The 21354-nt window shown below is 35.2% G+C and overlaps 1 protein-coding gene across 2 annotated transcripts in view; it reads right to left on the reverse strand.

Moving 5' to 3' along the window:
* The window catches only part of LOC138703095 (aminopeptidase N-like), a 147038-nt gene that overhangs the window by 112930 nt on the left and 12754 nt on the right, over positions 1-21354 (reverse strand). The window contains exon 1 of one of the 2 annotated variants that reach the window (XM_069830683.1): positions 10709-10808. The exons of the other annotated variant lie outside the window; for it this stretch is intronic. Coding sequence (XP_069686784.1) covers positions 10709-10742 — 34 coding nt within the window. The 5' untranslated portion in view covers positions 10743-10808. Of the gene's footprint in view, positions 1-10708; positions 10809-21354 lie in introns of those variants that run through there. 2 annotated transcript variants of the gene reach the window in all.

The following is a 21354-nucleotide window of genomic DNA, read 5'->3' on the forward strand; positions in this document are numbered from 1 at the left end:
TATCATTTCATGTATTTCCGAGCAGAGAAAAGTCACCGCAAATATTTAAAAACATGGATGAAGAAAATCAACAGAAATGTTTTACACCATCGAAAACTGCTATTGTGTGTTCTAATCATTTCCATGAAATTGATTGTGAGGAATCGTCTCTACTAAAAAGACGTTCAATGACAGACAACAGAACTCCTATGAAAATGAAGAAAACTGCTGTCCCTTCCTTATTTTTGAAAGGAGAATCTCGCCAAGACAGTTCTGATACTACGCGCTCCTCTGCTTATAAATGAAAGAAGGTCGTTGAAGAAGTAATAGCAAGTTGCAGTGATGCACCTATAGCTCAAAATATGGACATGTGTGTAGTTCTCGATGAGGCTGAAAATTCGCAGGAACATAATATAAACAAATCTGTGCAGTGTCAGATAGGGTGCGAAAAGCCAAGAAATGTGTGTGGTGAATCAGATGTGGGTGAGCCAGAAACTGACTTAGATCTTTTCAAATAGAAGAAGAAGCTTCAAATTCTAATTCATCAGGTTCCGAGGACGCCGCACATGAAACAGAAAGTAATATAGAAAGCCAAAAGGTGTTTTTTGTATTCTGGTCAGCGTTACAAATTTAGTTTCTCTTCTGTAATATTTGTCATTCCGCTGTTGGGAATGGATCGAACCTGGATCCAGCGATTATAATGCTCTGAAAAATGTTGTATGTAACCCTGCCCTTTTAAAAGACCTAAAGCAGATTAATCAGTTTTGTCACACCAGCAAACTTAATCATATCATAACGGCAGATTGGTTTACACTCCTAAGAGAAAACATTTTCCATATGATGGAATGGTAAACAAGAACTATGATTGCAATAATGACCATAATTACAACGTGAAAAGAGATGTAACTGGCTCCAGACTCTAATACTCGAAAGTCACTAAACGATGGATGGAAAAGAAAACATGCAGCAGGAAGGAAAACACGTGGAGAGAAGATATGCAGAGAAATGTGTTGGAAGTGCCTAAACCGTATGACTCAACAACTATGGTGCAATAAAATAATATAAACCATGTACTAATTTATTGCTAACGTGAGATAAACACGTATCTGTAGTCCCTTCATTACGAATATTTCACGTCTTGCATACATTCTCACTCAGTGAAGGCGTTGACTTAGATTATAATGGATCGAAATATTAAACCGTTTCAGTTTGAACCCTTACCAGACCCAAGTCGTTCTAATCACAGAATGGAACAGAATGGATTGTACACGGGATTTAAAGTGGGATAGAGTTTGGGTAAGTTATTATTATTATTATTATTATTATTATTATTATTATTATTATTATTATTATTATTATTATTATTATTATTATTATTATTATTATTATTATTATTATAGTATATGCATGTGATAGGTCCTAAGTGAGTTAACAATAACTGACTGTAACATATGAATCTGTATTTACTCGTCCTGCACCGCTGTATGTTAAAAGGAACTACAACGCAGTCTTATAAAGCGATCGGTGGCTATGACGTCAGAGCTTGGAGTAAGACCTTTAATATTTCATAAACTAAAAGGCGTAGAGAGATGAGACAAACGCCGTTATCTAAGGATTACTTAGGTAAACATCCTATAATATAATCAAAATTTCGAATTTTATCGCGGACTGCTCCTTTAAGTTGGAACAGCGATCTTCTTACGTTCTTATTTTGAGTTCATCAATAACATCTGATAATAATAATTTTTATACAATACCTTTTCCATAGCTAACATCCCAAATTATTAAACTTTTCTTGAGTCAGTGATGTTCTTAAGGGGAGGCAAAAGTGAAATTTTGAACAAAACTGGAGAAAATTTGGTTTTTTCCATTTTTATTATCTTTATACACTGTATTTACATATCCGATGTTAGTTTTTGATTTTGTTCCCTTTAAAGTATGAAATTAAAACCAAGATAACTGTATTACTATATTATTCCCATAATAAACTAATACTTATCATTATTTATATACCTTCTCTGAACATATAAATAAAAAGAAATATTGAAAATTTCTTACAATATGGTGCATGGAGCATTTTATATCAAACGATATAAAGTTTTATAAAATTATTAATATTTACAGAACTATTGTACTTAGATAGTTTAAACTTGGTATGTTCATTACTAAGAACATATTTAGTATCAATTTCAAACAATCGGATAAATTTTGTGGATTTTGAAATATTCACCTCTGCCTCCCCTTAAATAAGTTTTTGTAAATTTTGAGTTTCGAAACCACCTTTGACCTCATGCTACACTAACTGGTACTGTGAGAAAAATTCTCAGAACTATGAACAGACTAATATGTTATATTTCCATTCATTTTATATTTATTTTTGTACCCGATTATTTCACATATGTTTTTAAATAATATATATTAGAAATAATTCAATGGTGAAGTGGAACAGAAGACCTGATGGCCTTAACTTCACCCTAATAAACAATTCTAATAATTCTACTTTAAATTATAGCATATTCTTACTAAATATCTTAAAGGGCAAATATATTCACACAAACATTACAAGTTATATGGTAATCCGGCTGAAGGTGATGGAAAAAAGATTCTAATTGCGAACACTAGATGATGAAAATGTAGTAAATTTACTGCACTTAAAATATCCCTTTTCACATTAATAAAAGTGAATGAGATTCCGGGTTCAATTTCAGAGTTGGGCCAATCTGTTCGGGGTTTTTAGTGGCTTCCTCAATTAGAAAATAACCAGGAATCTAGTTACCGGTATTTAGAAAGGTAAATGCCGAATTGCTTTCCATTTCCACTACAAACCTACAGACATTACAGACGCAATAGAAGTCGCGCAGTGACTTCGCAGTTGAAAGCGACTGTAAATAAAACTAATCATTATCCGTTCTCAACTCTTTGCACTAGATGTTACTACTACCATTATTGTGGAAACCGTTAGGAACATGTTGACCCAAATTTTCACTAGTTCACAGACTTTTGTGATGCTCACCGATGAATATTTGCATGGTATACAAATTGAAAATGGGACTCAATTAAGTCGAGACCGTCGAGAAGAGTCAATTACTTAGTTGGAAAAAAACATACTTTCTAGGCGAGCTGTTCATTACCTTATACAAGAGTCTGGTTCACACCGCTCGAAGATGAGGCTGATAACTCGAGGCTCTGTACGTGACACAACGCGTCAAATATCCCGCGAACGAATTCCGATCGTTTTGTCGCGTCTTTCATTACGAATAAGACAGAACTGAGCAAAAGCGTCATGCGGATATGATATGACTCATTGGGTTTGAATGGAAGAAAATGATTTCTGCCTCTGCACATAATAAAATTCGACATATAATTGTCTGAACGTGACATCCTGCGTAATCTACCAGGAGAAATGTCGTTTTGGTATGTATTACATAGCTACGAGTAAATTGCCGTGGAGTATGAAACAGGCTATTGTGCTATAAGTATTAGCTCATTTCGAACGCATAAAAACTGTTAAATATGTGGTCAATATTGAAGTTATCCTCGTAGATGACGCATAAGTTCACATGCTATCCTATCTTGAGTGAGCCAGATAATTATGTACTGTAAATCTGTCATTTTAACAGTTCTTTGATCATTTTATTTTCTTCTCAAAGCTTTCCTCCTAAACCTCATTTCTTCCTCCTTAGATGCTTTATCCTCGTCAGTGTGGTTTTTAATTCGTATCTATTTTAATCAACATTAGTAGCGGACCTCCCGTGACTTGGGATCAGCACAAAAAAGTCTGGCTTCCACTTATGACACCACAAAATACTGTATTCACGCCGGATAAACATTCAGGGCCAAGAACGGATTCGAACATGTTGTATCTTAAAGATATAGCTTTGAACAGGACTGGGAAACTGGAGCAAATAACAGCAGTGAGCGCTATAGACTCTAATGAGCATATTCTAGAACGAAGTTATAAAGTAAAGGTGATAGTGCCTTTCAATATAAAATAATTTACCCATACATACAGAGTGTTAAGAAACAAGTTCCCAATATTTTAGGAGGTGATAGTATGCAAAAAAACAAGAAAAAATGTCTAATGAACATGGGTCCTACATCACATACTTTCTGAGATCTGAACACTTGTTCATAGGAGGTGCTTAATGTGGCGTTCATTCGTGGCAATGCATTCCTCTACCCTTCGGCGTAAAGAATCACGTAGTCTTTGAAATTGACCGGGTTGTTCTTGATAATCAAAAGTCTAAGTGATTTAGATATGAGAACGAGCAGGCCAAGGTGTGGGGCCTACCTAATCAATACAGCGGTCCTGAAATATCAGCATCAGGTGTTCACGCTCATTGCGGAAAAAATGTGCTGGTGTGCCATCGTGCATGAACCACACCTGTAGTCTTTGCTGACATGGCACATTCTCCAGCAAGGTAGGCAATACATTAATTAGAAAATCCTGATAATGAGTCCTAGTTAATCTCTGTGGTAGCACGTATGACCCTTAATCTATTGCCAAGAACGCCTACCCATACGTTGATTGAGAATCGGTGCTGATGCTTTGTTTCTTCAAATGCATTGGAATTTTCATCACCCCACACATGCTGATTACGAAAATTCACAACACCATCTCTGCTGAACCCCGCAACCAAACTTTTCTTTTCAGTATTCCTTGCGACGTATCAGTATCCCATGCCAGAGATGTCAACTACGGTATGATTTTATAGTAGTATGCTGTAGTGTAGGGCAGAAAAATGCATTGCCATAAATGGACGTCACATTGAGCATCTTCTATGAACAAGTGTTCAGAACTCAGAAAATATGTGTTGTAGGACCCATGTTTATAAGACACTTTTTCTTGTTTTGTTGCATACTATCACCTCCTAAAATATTGGATACTTTTCTTAATATCCTATATAACCATAATAAACTTAATATGTAATAATATTTATCTAGTCTCGTTACAGTTTATAATAATGTAGGCCTACATTTTCAGTTGATCACAAATAATATACTTTTCTATGTTCAGAAAAAATATTTGTACCCTGAAAATATTCATTCTACGCCACAAGACGTAACTGGAGCAAATCTGAAATATGATACAGTATTCCTTACTCTTTCTGTATCACCAACTGAACAACAGCTTTGTGGACCTAATAGTAAATTTCGTATATGATACATCACATTAAACTCATAATACTTTTCAAGGACACTTTTCATTTTTGCTTTAATGACTAGTGGGAATTATGCGGATTAGTATACATATTTGAACAATAAATTATTCTTCCATATCTCGCAGTATCACATTTCTATATTTCTGGACTGCAGCAGAGTGACTGCTGCAGTCAGTTGTTTGAAGGGATATTAAAATATACCAATATCATACATAAGTCGAGAAAGCACAAAATTATGTTTATTTTGAGTCAAATTTTTAAGGAGGATGTTTCTATTGATTGTTATATCCCCCATGCAAAAAAAAAAGTATTCCATACAAATATTTCGTAACACAGTGTCCCTGAAATAATATTCGTTCTTTGCATTATGTATATACATTACGTAATTTCCAGGTAATATGTTTCTCCATTTCCTTATAGGCTTGCATTATTACCAGTAAATCTTGAAGTATTTCATTCAACTTCGTGTGATTGGAAGATTTAAATTCTGCCATGTTAAAAACCGCTTATTAAACTGTACAACTCCGCTGTAAATGTTAGCGCGTAATGAAACTGCTTCTCTACTGTGAATATTGCTGTAATGTAGTTACGAAAGTCATTCATCCACACTTTAGAATAAACTGTGAGTTGTCTATGTGACCGGAGTGTAGTATATACAGAAGACTTCTAGTGCAATAGATCTGTATGCGTGACTTCATACAACCTGAAATCTATGTTTTGGTACAAAGTTCCTAACTTTAGTTGTAATGAATGGAAAGAGCTCAGAATTTACTTATATAAATTATGGTGTGCCTCAGGGTTCAGTTTTGGGACCTGTGCTGTTTCTAGCATTCATTAATGATCTACCGACTTATATATGTGTTCATTCTATCACGTATGCTGACGACACAACTTTCCTCTTTATATCGAAAATCTGAAAATTTAAAGAATATGGTTTTTTTCAATGGCCAAATCTTGATTTTCTTTGAATGAGTTTTTACTAAATGAGTCCAAAACCAAATTCCTAACTTTTTCATTGAACTACATTGCTACAACTAACAGAGTGAAGATGCTGGGGATTGTTCTTGATCTCAAACTAACTTGGGAAGAACACATTAACTAACCATATTTTGCTGTCAAATTATCAAGGATGGTTTATTTATTGAGAAATTTAAAACATTATGTTCCACGTGAATAACTTAGATCAGCTTACTTTGCAAATTTTCAGAGCATTGTGAAATGTGATTTACTAATCTGGGGTAATGCGAGTAGTTTCACATATAGAAGATATTTTTAGTTCAAAGTAGGTAATAAGAGTCATAACTGGTTCTTATTTTACGGCTCACAGTAAACCATTATTTATAAAAGAAAAAAAATATGACTATTGCTGGATTATACAGGACATCATTTTATTTTTACTTCAATTTTTATTGTACCTGAGTTTTTTAATGTACTTCACTCCCACCCCTTCTACTAGTAAACTTCCAACCGTTCACGACACAGAGCCGAGGGCGCGTAAGCAGTACTGAGTTAGCGAGTATAGTACGTTCCAGAAATATGTTAGCGTTTTCCAGTGACGAAAGAGCTTTCAATATTGAATCATATTTTCGTACAGGTACTGTCGTCCGTTTGCCTACGTCGCATCCTAGTTTCCCCCACCTGCTTCTGTTCGCCCCTCTGTTAAGTCTAGTAGCTGGGCTATCTTAGCTCTTTTCTGAAAACATTAATTTCTGTTAGGAATTGGACGTCTACGTAATATTATACAAGTGTTTAAAATAACTTAAGAGCAATTCCACGAAAATGTCATACTGAGGCGAATTTCTTGAAATTGATATAGGAGTATTTTTGTTGAAGAAATATGTTTGTTTATACTTTAAATCGCCTTATTTCGTAAGATAATGTTAAAAATACTCTTTCTTTTAGTCTATAACTTGCTGCAGATCTTGTCATATTCCAAACGCTTAAAAAAACACGTATAGATACTTATGTTTCGTGTCACAATTTGGACACGTAAATTAGTTTTATTTCGAGCCGTCTTTTTTGTATACTATATTTTGGTCTTTCCTTGAAGTAAATATGTAATTAGTTGAAGTATCCTAAGATCCTAAATAACTTAAAATCATTATAATTATTTGTACTGTAAGTTACGGTCAGTCCGTCACAAGAAACATACAAAAACTCTTCCACACAGCACAATAATTGACGGATTAAAATTTCCTTTGGTATTCTGCGTTATTACTACATGACCAATAAAAAAGTATTAGAACATTTTCTTCTAAAGTGATTTCGTTTTCCGCAGCGGCATTGTGAGTGACTGACATGTCGCGCTCTCAGCTGTTATGTAGTTCATTCTCACAGTGTGCTTAGTTACTTGGAAGGCCTTGGTGAAGTTGTACGTGAACTGGTGATAAGTGTGCAGTAATTGTACCTGAAAAAAGCAAAATGAGATTCAGGCAGCTCATTGGAGCAATAAGCAGGTCTCAATATTTACTGCTGTTGCCTGGTTTAAACAGGAAGTTGACAGGGAAGTTCAGAAGAAATCCTCTGCATTAGTGTCAGGTTATGTAGCACATGACAAATGGGCTATGCAGTGAATGTTTGTCTACGAAAAGTGTTTTCGGAAATTTTGGCGATTCTTCCGAACATTGAGGTGGTAAAAATATTTTCAGATAAAGCAGCGAGTCATTTTAAACAGAAGTAAACATTGAGCAATGTGACATTGCTTGCTCGCATTTTTTGAATTTAACATAGAACGGAACTTCTTTCAGTCACATCATGGCAAAGGGGACGTGGATGTGATTGGAGGCCAAGTAAAAAGAATGGCATGGATGCCTGCGAAATCGGGGAAGAAGATACAAAGCGGTACAGAATTTTGTAACATTGTGAGCAATAAAAACATCCAAATTATTGTTAAGGAGGTAGCACAGATTGAGATAGACGAAGGAAAAAAGTATCTCGAAAAACAATTTGAACATCTTGCACCTATTCCGGCATCTCATGGAGTTCATTGCGTGAAAGTGTTAGATCCCTATGTTGTAGAATATGTACAACTGTCTTTTGAACAATCAGTGCGAAAGGTCCACAGGTTCCGTGTGTGAAAAGAAACTAAAAAATTGTTCAGATAGCAAGTGACATATTGACAGTGTTCCTGCAGTACATACTTGTTAGACTAAATAAGTGAGTCAACGAGTGCCGTGGAGTGTTTCTACGTGTTTAATTCCAATGGTTCAAATTCAATCTGAAAGTAGAACTCAACATTCTAATCTATTATTATGAACATAATATATAACAGCCATAGGCATGGGAAATATAAACTGTGATCTGCGTCACATTATCGTAATCGATAAGGAGGTCAGTTCCAGATGATTAGGAAAGCGCTTGAATAACGTAACATACTGTCTTACGCTGGGGAGTTCATGCCATATAGAGTGATAAGCGCTGTCAAGGTTGCTGTGACATTCGTATAGTCCTAAAATTAAACACCAATGCATATGGCTTGTATATACAGTATTTAATCACACAGAAAGAACTATATATGTTATTAAGTAGGCCTATGTAATACTTGTATGTACATTAATTTGTGTCATTTAAGATGTATGGTTAAGCAAACTAATTTTTGTATTCTGGAAAACATATGATTCATTTAAATTAATCGTTATGTTAATTTACTATTTATCAAGTTTCATATTATTTTGTACTATTTACGGTTCTGTAAGTGCAACTTCATTTTAAAATTCAGAGATGTCAGTCAGTTACAGAATGAGGTCAGTCTGTTACACATCACTTTTTCGGCCATAACTCCATTGATAATCATGGTTTGGAGGTCGTTTTCAACTTAAACTGAAGATTACAATTTCCTTTCCGAACTATATTTTGCAAAATTGTATCAGCAATGACAATTCAGAGAAATCTGTGGAGAACCATGTTCACCCGAAGAGAGAGTTGACATTTATGTCAGTCTGTTACACTTTGGACATAAATAAATAGTATACTTTTCCTATTAAAGACGTTTATTTTTATATGTATCTTAAGTGTATACTTCCCTCTATAAAATCCTGCGGTGACACAGTCTAATTTCAACCCATTATACAATTTAGGCAGACATTTTGCTGTCAAAGTGCACTGTAAATGTCAGTCAGTTACACGTGGAATTGCTCTTAAATAAAAGGGCCTCGTTAAGTAATTAACTGTCACGTGATCCCCCCCTTTCTAAGACCCTGCGACAAAACCACTTGAACAGACAGTAGATAGCATTTCTGAGTAATTTTATCTTTTCGGATCGGGCAGAAGTGAAGATTGAATTTACAGTACGTAAGGTATTCTTTCATAGAGTAGGTACGGAATTATTTCAACATGAGTTACTCTTACGAAGGACGAAACTGGTAATTGGAATTAGGTACAATAGTGTATAGTGCGATAATATGCACAAAAGAACTGAAGCCTGTATCGAAATGAACGGCCACCATTTTCAAAAATGTGTTTAAATATCCATATTATGATTATTTTTCAGTTTAACTTCATTCTCTATATTGTACGCTAATGTGCTGTAACAGTACAATATACACTGCATAATTAATACGTCCGAATGGATAGCTCAATTCGTGAGTAAAAACACTAAGTGTTAATAAAGTACTGTATTTTGATTAAACAAAAACCTAATGAAAATTATCAAACTCAAAATTTCGGTATTTCCTAGTTTACATAAATGGATGAACTACTTTTCTTCCCTCCTATACCTAGTAAAGTGATTTGTATTTTACGCCAGTGTCATCGAACTCCAGTCGTGGGAGGGGTAGCAAACGGTGTTTCCTGTTTCAATCGTTAATAGAAAGGTATAGCCAGGTTAATATTAAAAATGTTAGTAAAAATAAAATGATGTCCCTGTACATCCTTGAAGCAGTTGTGTAGGCCTATGGCTGTGAAATGATCAAATCTAATAAAGTTACAAGTTATTCACATTCTTATGATCTTAGAAAGAAGGATTACTTTGAGTCCACACCTGTGGAGTAACGGTCAGCGCGTCTGGCCGCGAAACCAGGTGGCCCGGGTTCGATTCCCGGTCGGGGCAAGTTACCTGGTTGAGGTTTTTTCCGGGGTTTTCCCTCTTCCCTCAAGAAGAGCAAATGCTGGGTAACTTTCGGTGGTGGACCCCGGACTCATTTCACCGGCATTATCACCTTCACCTCATTCAGACGCTAAATAACCTAAGCTGTTGATAAAGCGTCGTAAAATAACCTACTAAAAAAAAAGGATTACTTTGACATTCCTAAATGTGGACTGTCAAAGACAGCGAATAATTAGTCGATCACTGCTCTTGGAATATGCAATAAGTTGCCTAGTGAAAATTTTGATTTTGAAAAGAATGCGGTGAAACGATTTGTCTCTGGTTGGATGATCCAGAAAAAATTTTACAACATTAATGAATTTTATGATGTAGGCAATATAGTGTTTTAAATTGTTATTGTTTTCCTTGTGTTTTACCTGTTACTGTTGACTTTGTCGATAGTCTTCTTGACTCTATGACATAATAAGTATAAAATAAATTAAATAAATATCACATCAAAACAAATAAATATCCATGCACTTACAACCTTCATGTACAAAATCCTGAGCGATTGACATAAAAAAATAATAGTCTAGCGAGTAAGTCGAAGAGAGTAGCAGCCATGAATTCAAATCAGTACATCTAAGACCGTCACGCCAGTTTCTAGTAGAGCAAACAAGACAGTTGCCGCAATATGATTAAGTGACACGTGTTTATCTATCGGTGAACACCACTTTCAACAACGCTTGCACAGTGAGCTCTCATTGGCAGATTGGTCACTAGGCAGCAAAGTTTTCCCTTCCTGTAAAGTTGCCACGTGAAGATACCATACGTCAGCATGCGTCAGACTCTCTGCCATTCATTTCACTCTGTTCTGGTTGACATCAATGATTCTTGGTGCAGAAGGCAATAGTCACAGTTAACAGTAGGGCCGTGACATCGGTATATTTGTATTAGTGTGAGGTGAACATACGACGCCCCGGACAGAATGTAATCCTCATTTCAGTTTGGTTGATAGGCTTTCCCCTCTACTCACACTCTTACCATCCGTGAAGAGGAAGATGCTACTGTCTATCTTACTAACGTTCAACAAATAAACTTTGAACATAGTGAAAATTCTTATTTTTGGAAATGTTTAACGGTAATCTATATTTGGAAAGCCTATACTAAGCGTTTGTATTTCATTTTATTGTTGTTTATATCAACTTTTCTTTTCTTTTTTTCTCCTCCCCTTTTTTTTCTATATCCGTCCAGAGGCCATTTACCGAAATATTTCTGTTTTTTTTCAGGTTTCAGTTTTTCTGATTTCTGTTTTACTAAACTAACACAAACACAATACCCATGCCCGAGGCGGGACTCGAACCCACAACCCTTCGAACCAAGCCCTTGAGTCATTGGGTGCCTCTACGGCTTGCGCCACCCGGGTCGGCAAATTTAGACCAGCCAGAGGCCGTTTACCAAAGTTATCTTTGTTTTCTGTTTTCCATTTGTTTCCTTTGTTTTACTTACACTAATACAAACACAACACCCATGCCCGAGGTGGGACTCGATCCCACAACCCTTCAGACCAAGCGATAGAGACATGCCGTGCCCCTACCACTTGAGCCATCCGGGCCGGCTAGAACTGGCACATTAAAAAACTACTGACACCAGAAGATAAATGCTTTCTCCACCGCTAGTTGCTACTCTACAGCATACACAAAGGGACAATCTGCACACTGTCGCTCCCCCCTGACTTCATAATACTTAATTTAAATAATTATTAGTTGAAAATATTGTAAGAACGGCACTAAAATATGCTGAAACATGTAATTGTCAAACATCTCTGTCACTGTATTTTATATCCACTTATGTACTTTATTTAATATTTTATTTTCTTGTATGTACAACTTGGGGGGTGTAAGTATAAGAGGTAACAGCTACCGGTCTGTTACTGACGGACTCAGGGCAAGTAGAAGAGGAAAGAAATGCCTTCGCATCCTCTCAACTTGTATGAAATGTCGTTCAGTCGGTGTTTCAAGTACAGGCAGCGGAAGCGAATTTGACACACCTAAGCAAGCACGTTCCGTGTTTTGTATACGATTATTGCGTATTATAAAATCAAGACAATACAATTCTTGTATAATAAGTGCTAATATCGGAAAGGTCTAAAATGCTGGTGAGGTTGAGAAATCATACTTAAATTGTCATAAATGTGGTAAGACGTAAGTCTGAAAAGATGTTTTTTTATATTTAGAGTTTTTGCATTACAGTTTTAGAAAGCCGAAAACGTATACGGCGTACAATTTTGCTTTCTCTGTATTTAACTGTTACATTAATTTATTTCTCACATCAATTTCTTACCTTTTTTTTTTTGCCTGGTTTCGGTTCCTGCTGCAATAAACAACAACATTCATTTTCAAAGTTTCAAATGAAAATGACCGCCGAGTGTCTGATAGTATAAACCTTGTATGCGGATTAACTGCGTTCTACATCGGCTGAAACCAAGGGCGCATATGTAAAATAATTAATATTATCAATTTCATTTCTACATCACACGGTAATAAAAAAAACCGTGGTTTCAATTCATTATGCAAAATTGCAAAAGTTTTATCAGATGACAAGTGCGATTGTTATAAACTTGATGTAGAAATGAAATTGATGATGTGAAATATTTTATGCGTCCTTGGTTTCAGCCGATGCTGAACGCTGTTTTTCCGCATACAAGGTTAGGCTATACTATCCGACACTCGGCGGTCATTTTCATTTGAAACTTTGAAAATGAATGTTGTTGTTTATTGCAGCAACAACCGAAACTAAGGGAACAACATGGAAGATAAGTAAGGTACAGAATAGATGTGATAAATAAATTAATGTAACAGTTAAATATAGGGAAAGCAAAATTGTACGCTATATACGTTTTCGGCATTCTAAAACTATAATGCAAAACTCTAAATATAAAGAAAAACATCTTTTCAGACTTAAGCTTTACCACTTTGTGACAATTGAAGTATGATTTCCAACAATTATTCTCAACCTCACCAGCATTTTAGACCTTTCCGATATTAATCCTTATTATACTATTGTATTGTCTTGATTTTATAACACGCAATAATCGTATACAAAACACAGAACGTGCTTGCTTAGGCGTGTGTCAAATTAGCTTCCACTGCCTGTACTTGAAACACATCGACTACATTCTGGCCAGCGTCTTATGTTCACCTCAGACTAATACAAATATACCGATGTCACGGCCCTAGTTATCAGGTCCGAATTCGATTTCCGACAAGAAATTCGACATTCCTATAGATAATTCGGTGTGTTTCTTTTCTTGTCTCTTGCGTATTATTTTAGGTGGCGGTATTTCGCAATGACAACTACATGAGCAAAAACTATCGCATCTTTTGAGAGTGTAATATTGATTATGACTGGATAAGAACGTTTGGCCGGAAAGACTTTTAATGACTCGAAATGCTTTAAAAATGGAAGCGCCTGCGTGCTCAAGCGTGTTTGAAGAAATACAATTAGTGAATGTCTATTTGAAACTATTGGTGGCGCGGCGGCGAAGGTGTTCACACTGGAAGCAAGTTACAAGCGCAAGCTTGTTCACCCGTCTCCGCCATCAAATAAATTTGTATTTTCTAGCACTCTTGCCTGCATGACGTGATATTTGTAGCTGTTTTTGTGAGTGATTTTTCCCACAATGGATGTTGAAATACTAATGGGATGTATTCAAGAAAGAAGTGCAATCTGGGATGCATCTTGTAAGGACATTCTAAAAAAATAAAGAATAACTCTGGCTGTTTAAGAAGATCGGGAAAAATTCGTTTATATCCTCCATCTTCCTCCCTATCCTTAATTTATTCGTTCATACATTCATCCCTTGATGCATCCTCATCTATCATTAAAAACTTCAACACTCCATTTTGTAACACTAGTGGCCATGTGCACCATTCTCGATCATCTAGCCCGTTTATCAGCAATCACGGAAACATGGTTAATTCTTGACAATGATCAAGTTACAGATGCAGTGCACCGACATTTTCCCTTGATCAACTCAGTACCGTCAGCTGACTGTACGCTCACTTGAGAAGAATCATCTGAGCCCTAGGTTACCGCGTATAAACAGCGAACGAACGCACTCTGTCAATTATCGCTTCGTTTTTGTTTGTCGGACTGTTTCAAACATCCTTGCAGTTTTCAAATAACAAGTTTCAATAATAATCATGGAAGAAAAAAAGAAAAGAGCACCAAACTTCTCACAGTTCGAAGTGGGAATTCCTCTAGAAATCGTCAGCAATTCTGCATCCATATTAGAGAATAAAAGTACTGACGGAAGTTCTCTAAGAGAAAAGCAGGCTACCTAGTTGGATTTAACCTCACAATTCAACATGAGTTATAGGCTACGTGTTTTCATAATTCCACATAATTTGTAACGTAATTTATACAGTGGTTATTTCATATTATTGATAATAATTGGGAAAATTTCAGTATACGGATACCTCACTAACAATTGTCTTGAAATAGGCTACTAAAAAGAGCAGATTTGTATGTGTTTGTCGAATGCTCCTCATCTTGCTTACGAAAAGACACATTTCAGTGTCAATAATTTATTTGGGAAAATTTCAGTATACGGATACCTCGCTAACAATTATTTTAAAATAAAAAAAAAGCAATTCGACTATGCATGTCGAATACGCATCATCATGCATACGAAAAGGAAGTTTTTAGTGCCAATTTATTTTGTGTGCACAAGGTTGGAATTTTGGAGTAAGAGGGAAAGGAAAGTATCTTTGTTCTGAATTTTATCCATTTATTTTGTGTTCACAAGGTTGGAATTTTGGAGTAAGAGGGAAAGGAAGGTATCCGTGTAATTTCTCTTAATTCAAGCGTAAATAGCCTAATTGTCCAAAACATCATGTAGGTCCTAATAGTTTTAAACGGCAAATCTATAGCTAATAAGTGATAATCTCGCATTCTACAAAATTGTCATTTAGTTTTACTATATTATTACCGGCATAGAATAACTATTTTATTATTATGTTAACAAAATTGGACAGCTAGGCCTAAATAATATTTTGTCCTCAAGTAAAATCCCGATCTTCCAAAGCAGAAACATATATAAAACATTAGTCTATTTTGAGAAAAAAAAAAAATTTATTATTCATCTACAAACTTACTCTTTCTACAATAACACCAATTCTGTTATTTCCGCAGTGATTTGCGTGTTCAAGATACATCATTTCATCTTCAATTCCATCAAGTACGTCAAATCGCGTCGCCATTTTGGTTTTCTCGACTTGACCATGTTCAATTCAAGATAATCGGTCCCACACCCGTGATCAAATTTGATCATCATCAACTCGCTTGTTTAACTTTGATCAAGGTTGATACTCCGCAAACTGGCGTTGAAGACGGTCAAGTGCCGACTTAACCATAGTCAAATTTTAATCGAGAATGGTGCACACGGGCATAAATGCTCTTCATCCGAGAAATCCATTTCGACAACTAGGCTGGAAGTGGAAGCGGTTACTTGCATCCAATGTGACCACACTTCCAGAGCAAGCTTCTAGGCACGCTTGGACACGCAGGCGCTTCCATTTTACTTGCCCAAGCGTGTCTCCAATGTGAACACAGCCTACTGTATCACTTTGAGGAAGCAAAGATAGCTTGGTACAATCAGAGTCTAATATACAAATTACACACAAGATAAATACCCTCGGTATTGTCGTATGATAAGACAGGTGGAAGTAAACATTTCTAGTCACACTATTAGGTACGCAGTTCTTAGACCTCTTGAACTCTTATCTCAACCGATCCTGAGAAACAACAAACACCTCACACCAACAAGAGCATAGGCTACAGAAAGCTGCCACCATACAGTGAAACTATTATTATTATTATTATTATTATTATTATTATTATTATTATTATTATTATTATTATTATTATTATTATTATTGTTGTTGTCTGAATACACCACCATGAGAATTTATTAATGTTTCTAAGGCTAATGCCATAACATTAACGAGAAAAATTCCTTTTTTTTTTTAATTCATCTACCACTTAAATCATAATCAAATGAAGAGCAGAGACTGTGTTAAAGTTTTTGGACTATTTTAACAGTATACTTTACTCTCGCAGTCATGTTGATTTCTCCTGGTTGAGTGTTAGAGAAGGCCCTCGACGTTAACTCTGCCAGGTTAAATAAAACCATTATTATTATTATTATTATTATTATTATTATTATTATTATTATTATTATTATTATATAACCACGCAAATAGAATATTAGATCTAATACGGTCAATAACTTATTATTTCTTACGTCCGATTCACTTTTAATGCATTTCTGTAGATTAGTGATGTCGGAAGTCGAATATGCATTTGTAGTCTGGAATTCTGTTACAACTTACTCGACTAAATTAGAAAGCATCCATTGGAAATTCATATCGCTATGTTCGTATAGATTTCTGCCAGTAACTCCAAGAATAGCGACAAGAAAACTGTGATTGTTTGAAATGGCACAGTTTAGATTTCGAAAGGCAAGATTTTGACGTAATTTTTTATACCATGCCCTTTAATGTTTGAATCTTTCGTAAACAATATTAGGTTCCGTGTTCATGCGGAGGGCATTAGAATTTCTACAACAGAAATTCTAAATCCGTTTTCTGTGTCTTCAAATACGTTAAACTTGTCAACTCATATAGCATTGCATACCGTATTATCCATTTATTTATTTATTTATTTATTTATTTATTTATTTATTTATTTATTTATTTATTTATTTATTTATTTATTTATTTATTTATTTATTTATTTATTTATTTATTTATTTATTTATTTATTTATTTATTTATTCATTTATTCATTTATTCATTTATTCATTTATTCATTTGTTCATTTATTCATTTATTCATTTATTCATTTTTTCATTTATTCATTTATTCATTCATTTATTTATTTATTTATTTAATTGCTAGTGAGTTTGAAATGAATACAAGTTAATACAATATAAGATAAACTAGCCCACTCCTGAATAAGTGAGACTCGTGCTCAGGAGGGGATTCCAATAAAGACGAAAATAAAATTAAAATTGAGAGTGAATACAGATTAAAAAGTGTTTAATATGTTTAAAACCAAACTATAAATTCAATACAATTTTTTTTATTTTGTTATTAATTCGGAGAGGATTCGTGGTTAAAATTATATTAGAATAAAATTTTTTTAATAATCTGGGTCCTTGATTCATGCTATGATAAAAAGCTATTTTGGAATTTGCATAATTGTGAAATATTTAACATGTATTATTATTCTTATTATTATTATTATTATTATTATTATTATTATTATTATTATTATTATTATGAGCGTTATCATGATTTCTGATCTGTTACACTTAATTGCCATTGGTTACCTCATTAATGTAGGCTAAATAAATAAATAAATAGACCTAAATAAATAATTCCTCTTCTTTTCAAGGGCATCATTACATTAGGTACCTTTAATTAAAACGGTACATATACTATATATAAGAATTTTACTTTAATTTTTCCGTGGTGTAAATCGTAGTCTTCATATTTCGATTTGCGTCAGCAAAACTAAGTCATAAGGCACTTAATGTCGACTTTATTATCTGAAATGTACAATAATATTACAAGCAAACGTGCCCAACAACAAAACTTGTCGTAACAAGCGCTTGCAGCAATAAAACCGTCACCTCGACAACGAGAAATAACTCTCCTTCACAACACCCACTCTGAGGAAACATAATTATGAAAAGAAAACAATTACTCAACGGTTTCAGTATGAGAGGGAAATTACAACGTTGCGTAGGTGATGAGTCAAACACAGGCACAATAGAGATGACCGCAGAGTTGCTTTAGGCACATGTTTTCGTTGTAGAGGTTGACGTGACAAGATTGTAAGAAGATTCCTGGTCTGTTGTAGAAGGAAAACGGAGTGAAGAAAACGGGGAAAATGATTTGGATTGCACTTCGTAATCAAATGCGCAAAGAAGGAAATTTTATTCTCGCACGGCGAAACCTTGGATTGTGGAGATAAAATGTATTTCTACGAAGAAAGAACCACTATCATTCATCATCGTAACCATAATTATTTTCATCGTCATTGTCATTTTTTTCATGAACTGCAAAATTCACCCGTTTCTTTCTCTAGTAAAATATAAAAACTCTTAAAGTTCACGTGCTTATCGTTAATTAAATGTGAGTAATTTACGAATATACATCCTACCCGGAAGCCTGTTAAAACATAATTATTTTCATCGTTATCGTCATTTTTTCACGAACTTCAAAGTTCACCCGTTTCTTTCTGTAGTAAAATATAAAAATTCTTGAAGTTCAGGTGCTTATCATTAATTAAATGTGAGTAATTTACGAATATACATCCTATCCGGAAGCCTGTTACATAAAATATCGATCTCAAAACCTAGTATTAAAACAAAAACTTAGAGATACTAATGTTGTGGAATTAAGACAGATTACAGCGAGAACACTAGAAGACAGCAGTCCTAACTAAATACACCAGAACAGGGATGCAGAACTGGCGAGAGTGGGGTGGAAAGCTTGGGGAAAGCGTTGGTTCCCCGTCCGCAGTCCACCGGCGTTGAATGACGTATCTGTGGCCCGTACGCAATCACATAAGACAGACACTGAATACAAATCCCCTCCCCTACCAAGTCAATGACGCGGAGATGGAAGGAAGAGGTGAATGACGTATCCGATGAGTGAAGCAACGCCACAATTGTCGCCCAGTTCTCCAAGCCTGCACCAGAAGGACCTTTGAAAATATCAGATGCGATATTTCGCCTCAATACTACACATGTCTGTTTTGGAAAACATCTTCATCGTTTTGGAATGGTGCCGACTCAGGCGCCTGCATACTATAAAACTCACCTGATGACATGGACAAACAACACCTCCCAACATACAGTATTCAGCATTGATCCTGTGAAGCTAGAACTTGGGAGAATTACTTCCTTCTTCGACTCACCCGTCCTGAGATTAAATAAATAAACAAATAAATATCGTTGAATTATTTACTTTTATTCGTCATTTGGTATAGCGTCGGCTTACGACGACAACGGACTCGAGTTCAGATCTCTGTGATGACGAAGTTGTATGACTGTGAGGGGTTTTCTCTAGAATCTTCGGTTTTCCATCGTCATTCTACCCTCTCCACAATTTTCCTTCATTATCATCTCCGTTTCGAAAAACAGGACATATCCTGTGCTGCTTGACGTCGAATCTACCATCCGCCACAATGAATTTCTCGCGGTATGTTCAAAGATTGGCAGATGGCAGTGATGATCACTTCTAGACAGCTTCACTCGTATAAGAGGTATCGAAAACCCCTCCCCCCCTATTTCCTTGCTTGTCTGACGGGATTACTTCGAATCATACATACGAAATTGGACTAAATATTTCTAGACGATATCAGCGCAAGGTTGTGTGTGAAATCTTTATAACGCCAGTATAAGTAATTCTTTAATTGAAAATAACGCTCTGTATTATATTTGTTTACCGAGGAAAGTTAGTACAGTATAGCATCTCGTTTAGGCACAGTGATAACGGAAACAAAGTGCAAGTAACGTGTGGGGAGAGGACGAGCCGTACGATAAACAAGGTTTTAGTTACAGCATTTATGGCGGAGCATTAATTTAAATTATATTTTCCAAAAACACACAAAACAAAAGAAAATAAATTGCATAACGTTATCATATACAATTTTAACAAACAAGCAATTGTAACGTTGAAATGATTCAATATAACAAGTCAAATTTTGCTACTTATATGATGTTGCTTTCAAGCAGCATTTTACATTCATGAATTTCATTCTCTGTAGGACTAACATAATATCACCGTCTTCTGTGGCCGAATTAACAAAACTACAATACTGTAATTACTGTATGTTTAAGAAATAGAGTTGTCACTTCAGACCAATACACGACACAAATGTTTCGAACCACCTCCGCTGCCTTTGCTCCTCTATTAAACTCAAACAGAAGAATAAATATATCGAAAGCGTTCTCTTTTTCCACCTGATACTCCTTCTTTAACTCATAAAATATTCGCAAAATTCAGAGCCTATTCAGAAGTACAGCAATCCAAATAACAAATGACAAACGATAAACAATCTCCTAACAACGCAGTACTGTGATGAGGAACAAAAACGCTACGAACTTACAAGGCTTCTAAACTTCTCATAGGTTGCATTAGTATCGAGCTTGTTGGCGAGGGATCGACGGGGAAAGGAGAGCGATTCTGACGTCACAAGATAGCTGAGTGCGCCAAAGCTCAAATGCTTCAAAGCAGTATCTCGTGTTTTTTCTTGTTTATGTTGTTTTGAATGCATTATGCCAGTCAAAGGTGTGCTGTTGCTGTATGCAACAATTGTAACGATAAAATGAATAGTTGTCTTTCTTTACCATTCCTAAAGATTTAGGAATTAGAAAAAATGGCTAATTTCGTGCAAAATACAGGATAAATTCAATCCTAATACAAGCAGAGTAAGCTCTGGTCATTTTAAAGATGACGATTTTGTTCCTGATTTTCGAGCAGCTTTATGAAAAGAAAACCGAAACAACCGAGAATGTTAAAGCCTACAGGTAAATTTAAATACGTAAATCACGTAGGCCTATATAAGTAGCCTACATTAATACCAGCTTTGCATAATAATTAGATTAGGTTCATCTATGTTAACCTTCAAATTATTTTCTTTCTTTTGTAATCTTCGCTGGGTCGTACATAACTTATAATAACAAAATAATCATGCTACTTATACTAACAGTCGCATACCAAAGGGGTGGAGGGTTAGCGACTGATACCGGTACCAGTAATGTTTTTTTCACTATAATTCTCATTATGTTGATTTTATATTAACGATTTATGATATTTTGTCCTTATGGCATACGCAGTGGGTTAATCATAAAAGCCTCCAGTGACAATTCATTGTTGAGTTAAAATGATTATTGCAAATGAACATGTGGCTGACATTTCATTACCGATACATGTTCCCTATTTCCAAACTTTCGAATGAGATATTAAAAACATTCAATGTTATAATTTTTATAAACACAAGACTGGAAAACTAGCAAGACGGCAGACACTGGGAGCAGACGAATTGTTAATAAATACAGAAAAATAATGCAGTAACAAGTGTAAGTACAGTTTTTATATACACGGTATAAAC

This window comes from Periplaneta americana, chromosome 1, assembly GCF_040183065.1.
Source record: "Periplaneta americana isolate PAMFEO1 chromosome 1, P.americana_PAMFEO1_priV1, whole genome shotgun sequence".
Lineage (NCBI taxonomy): Eukaryota > Metazoa > Arthropoda > Insecta > Blattodea > Blattidae > Periplaneta > Periplaneta americana.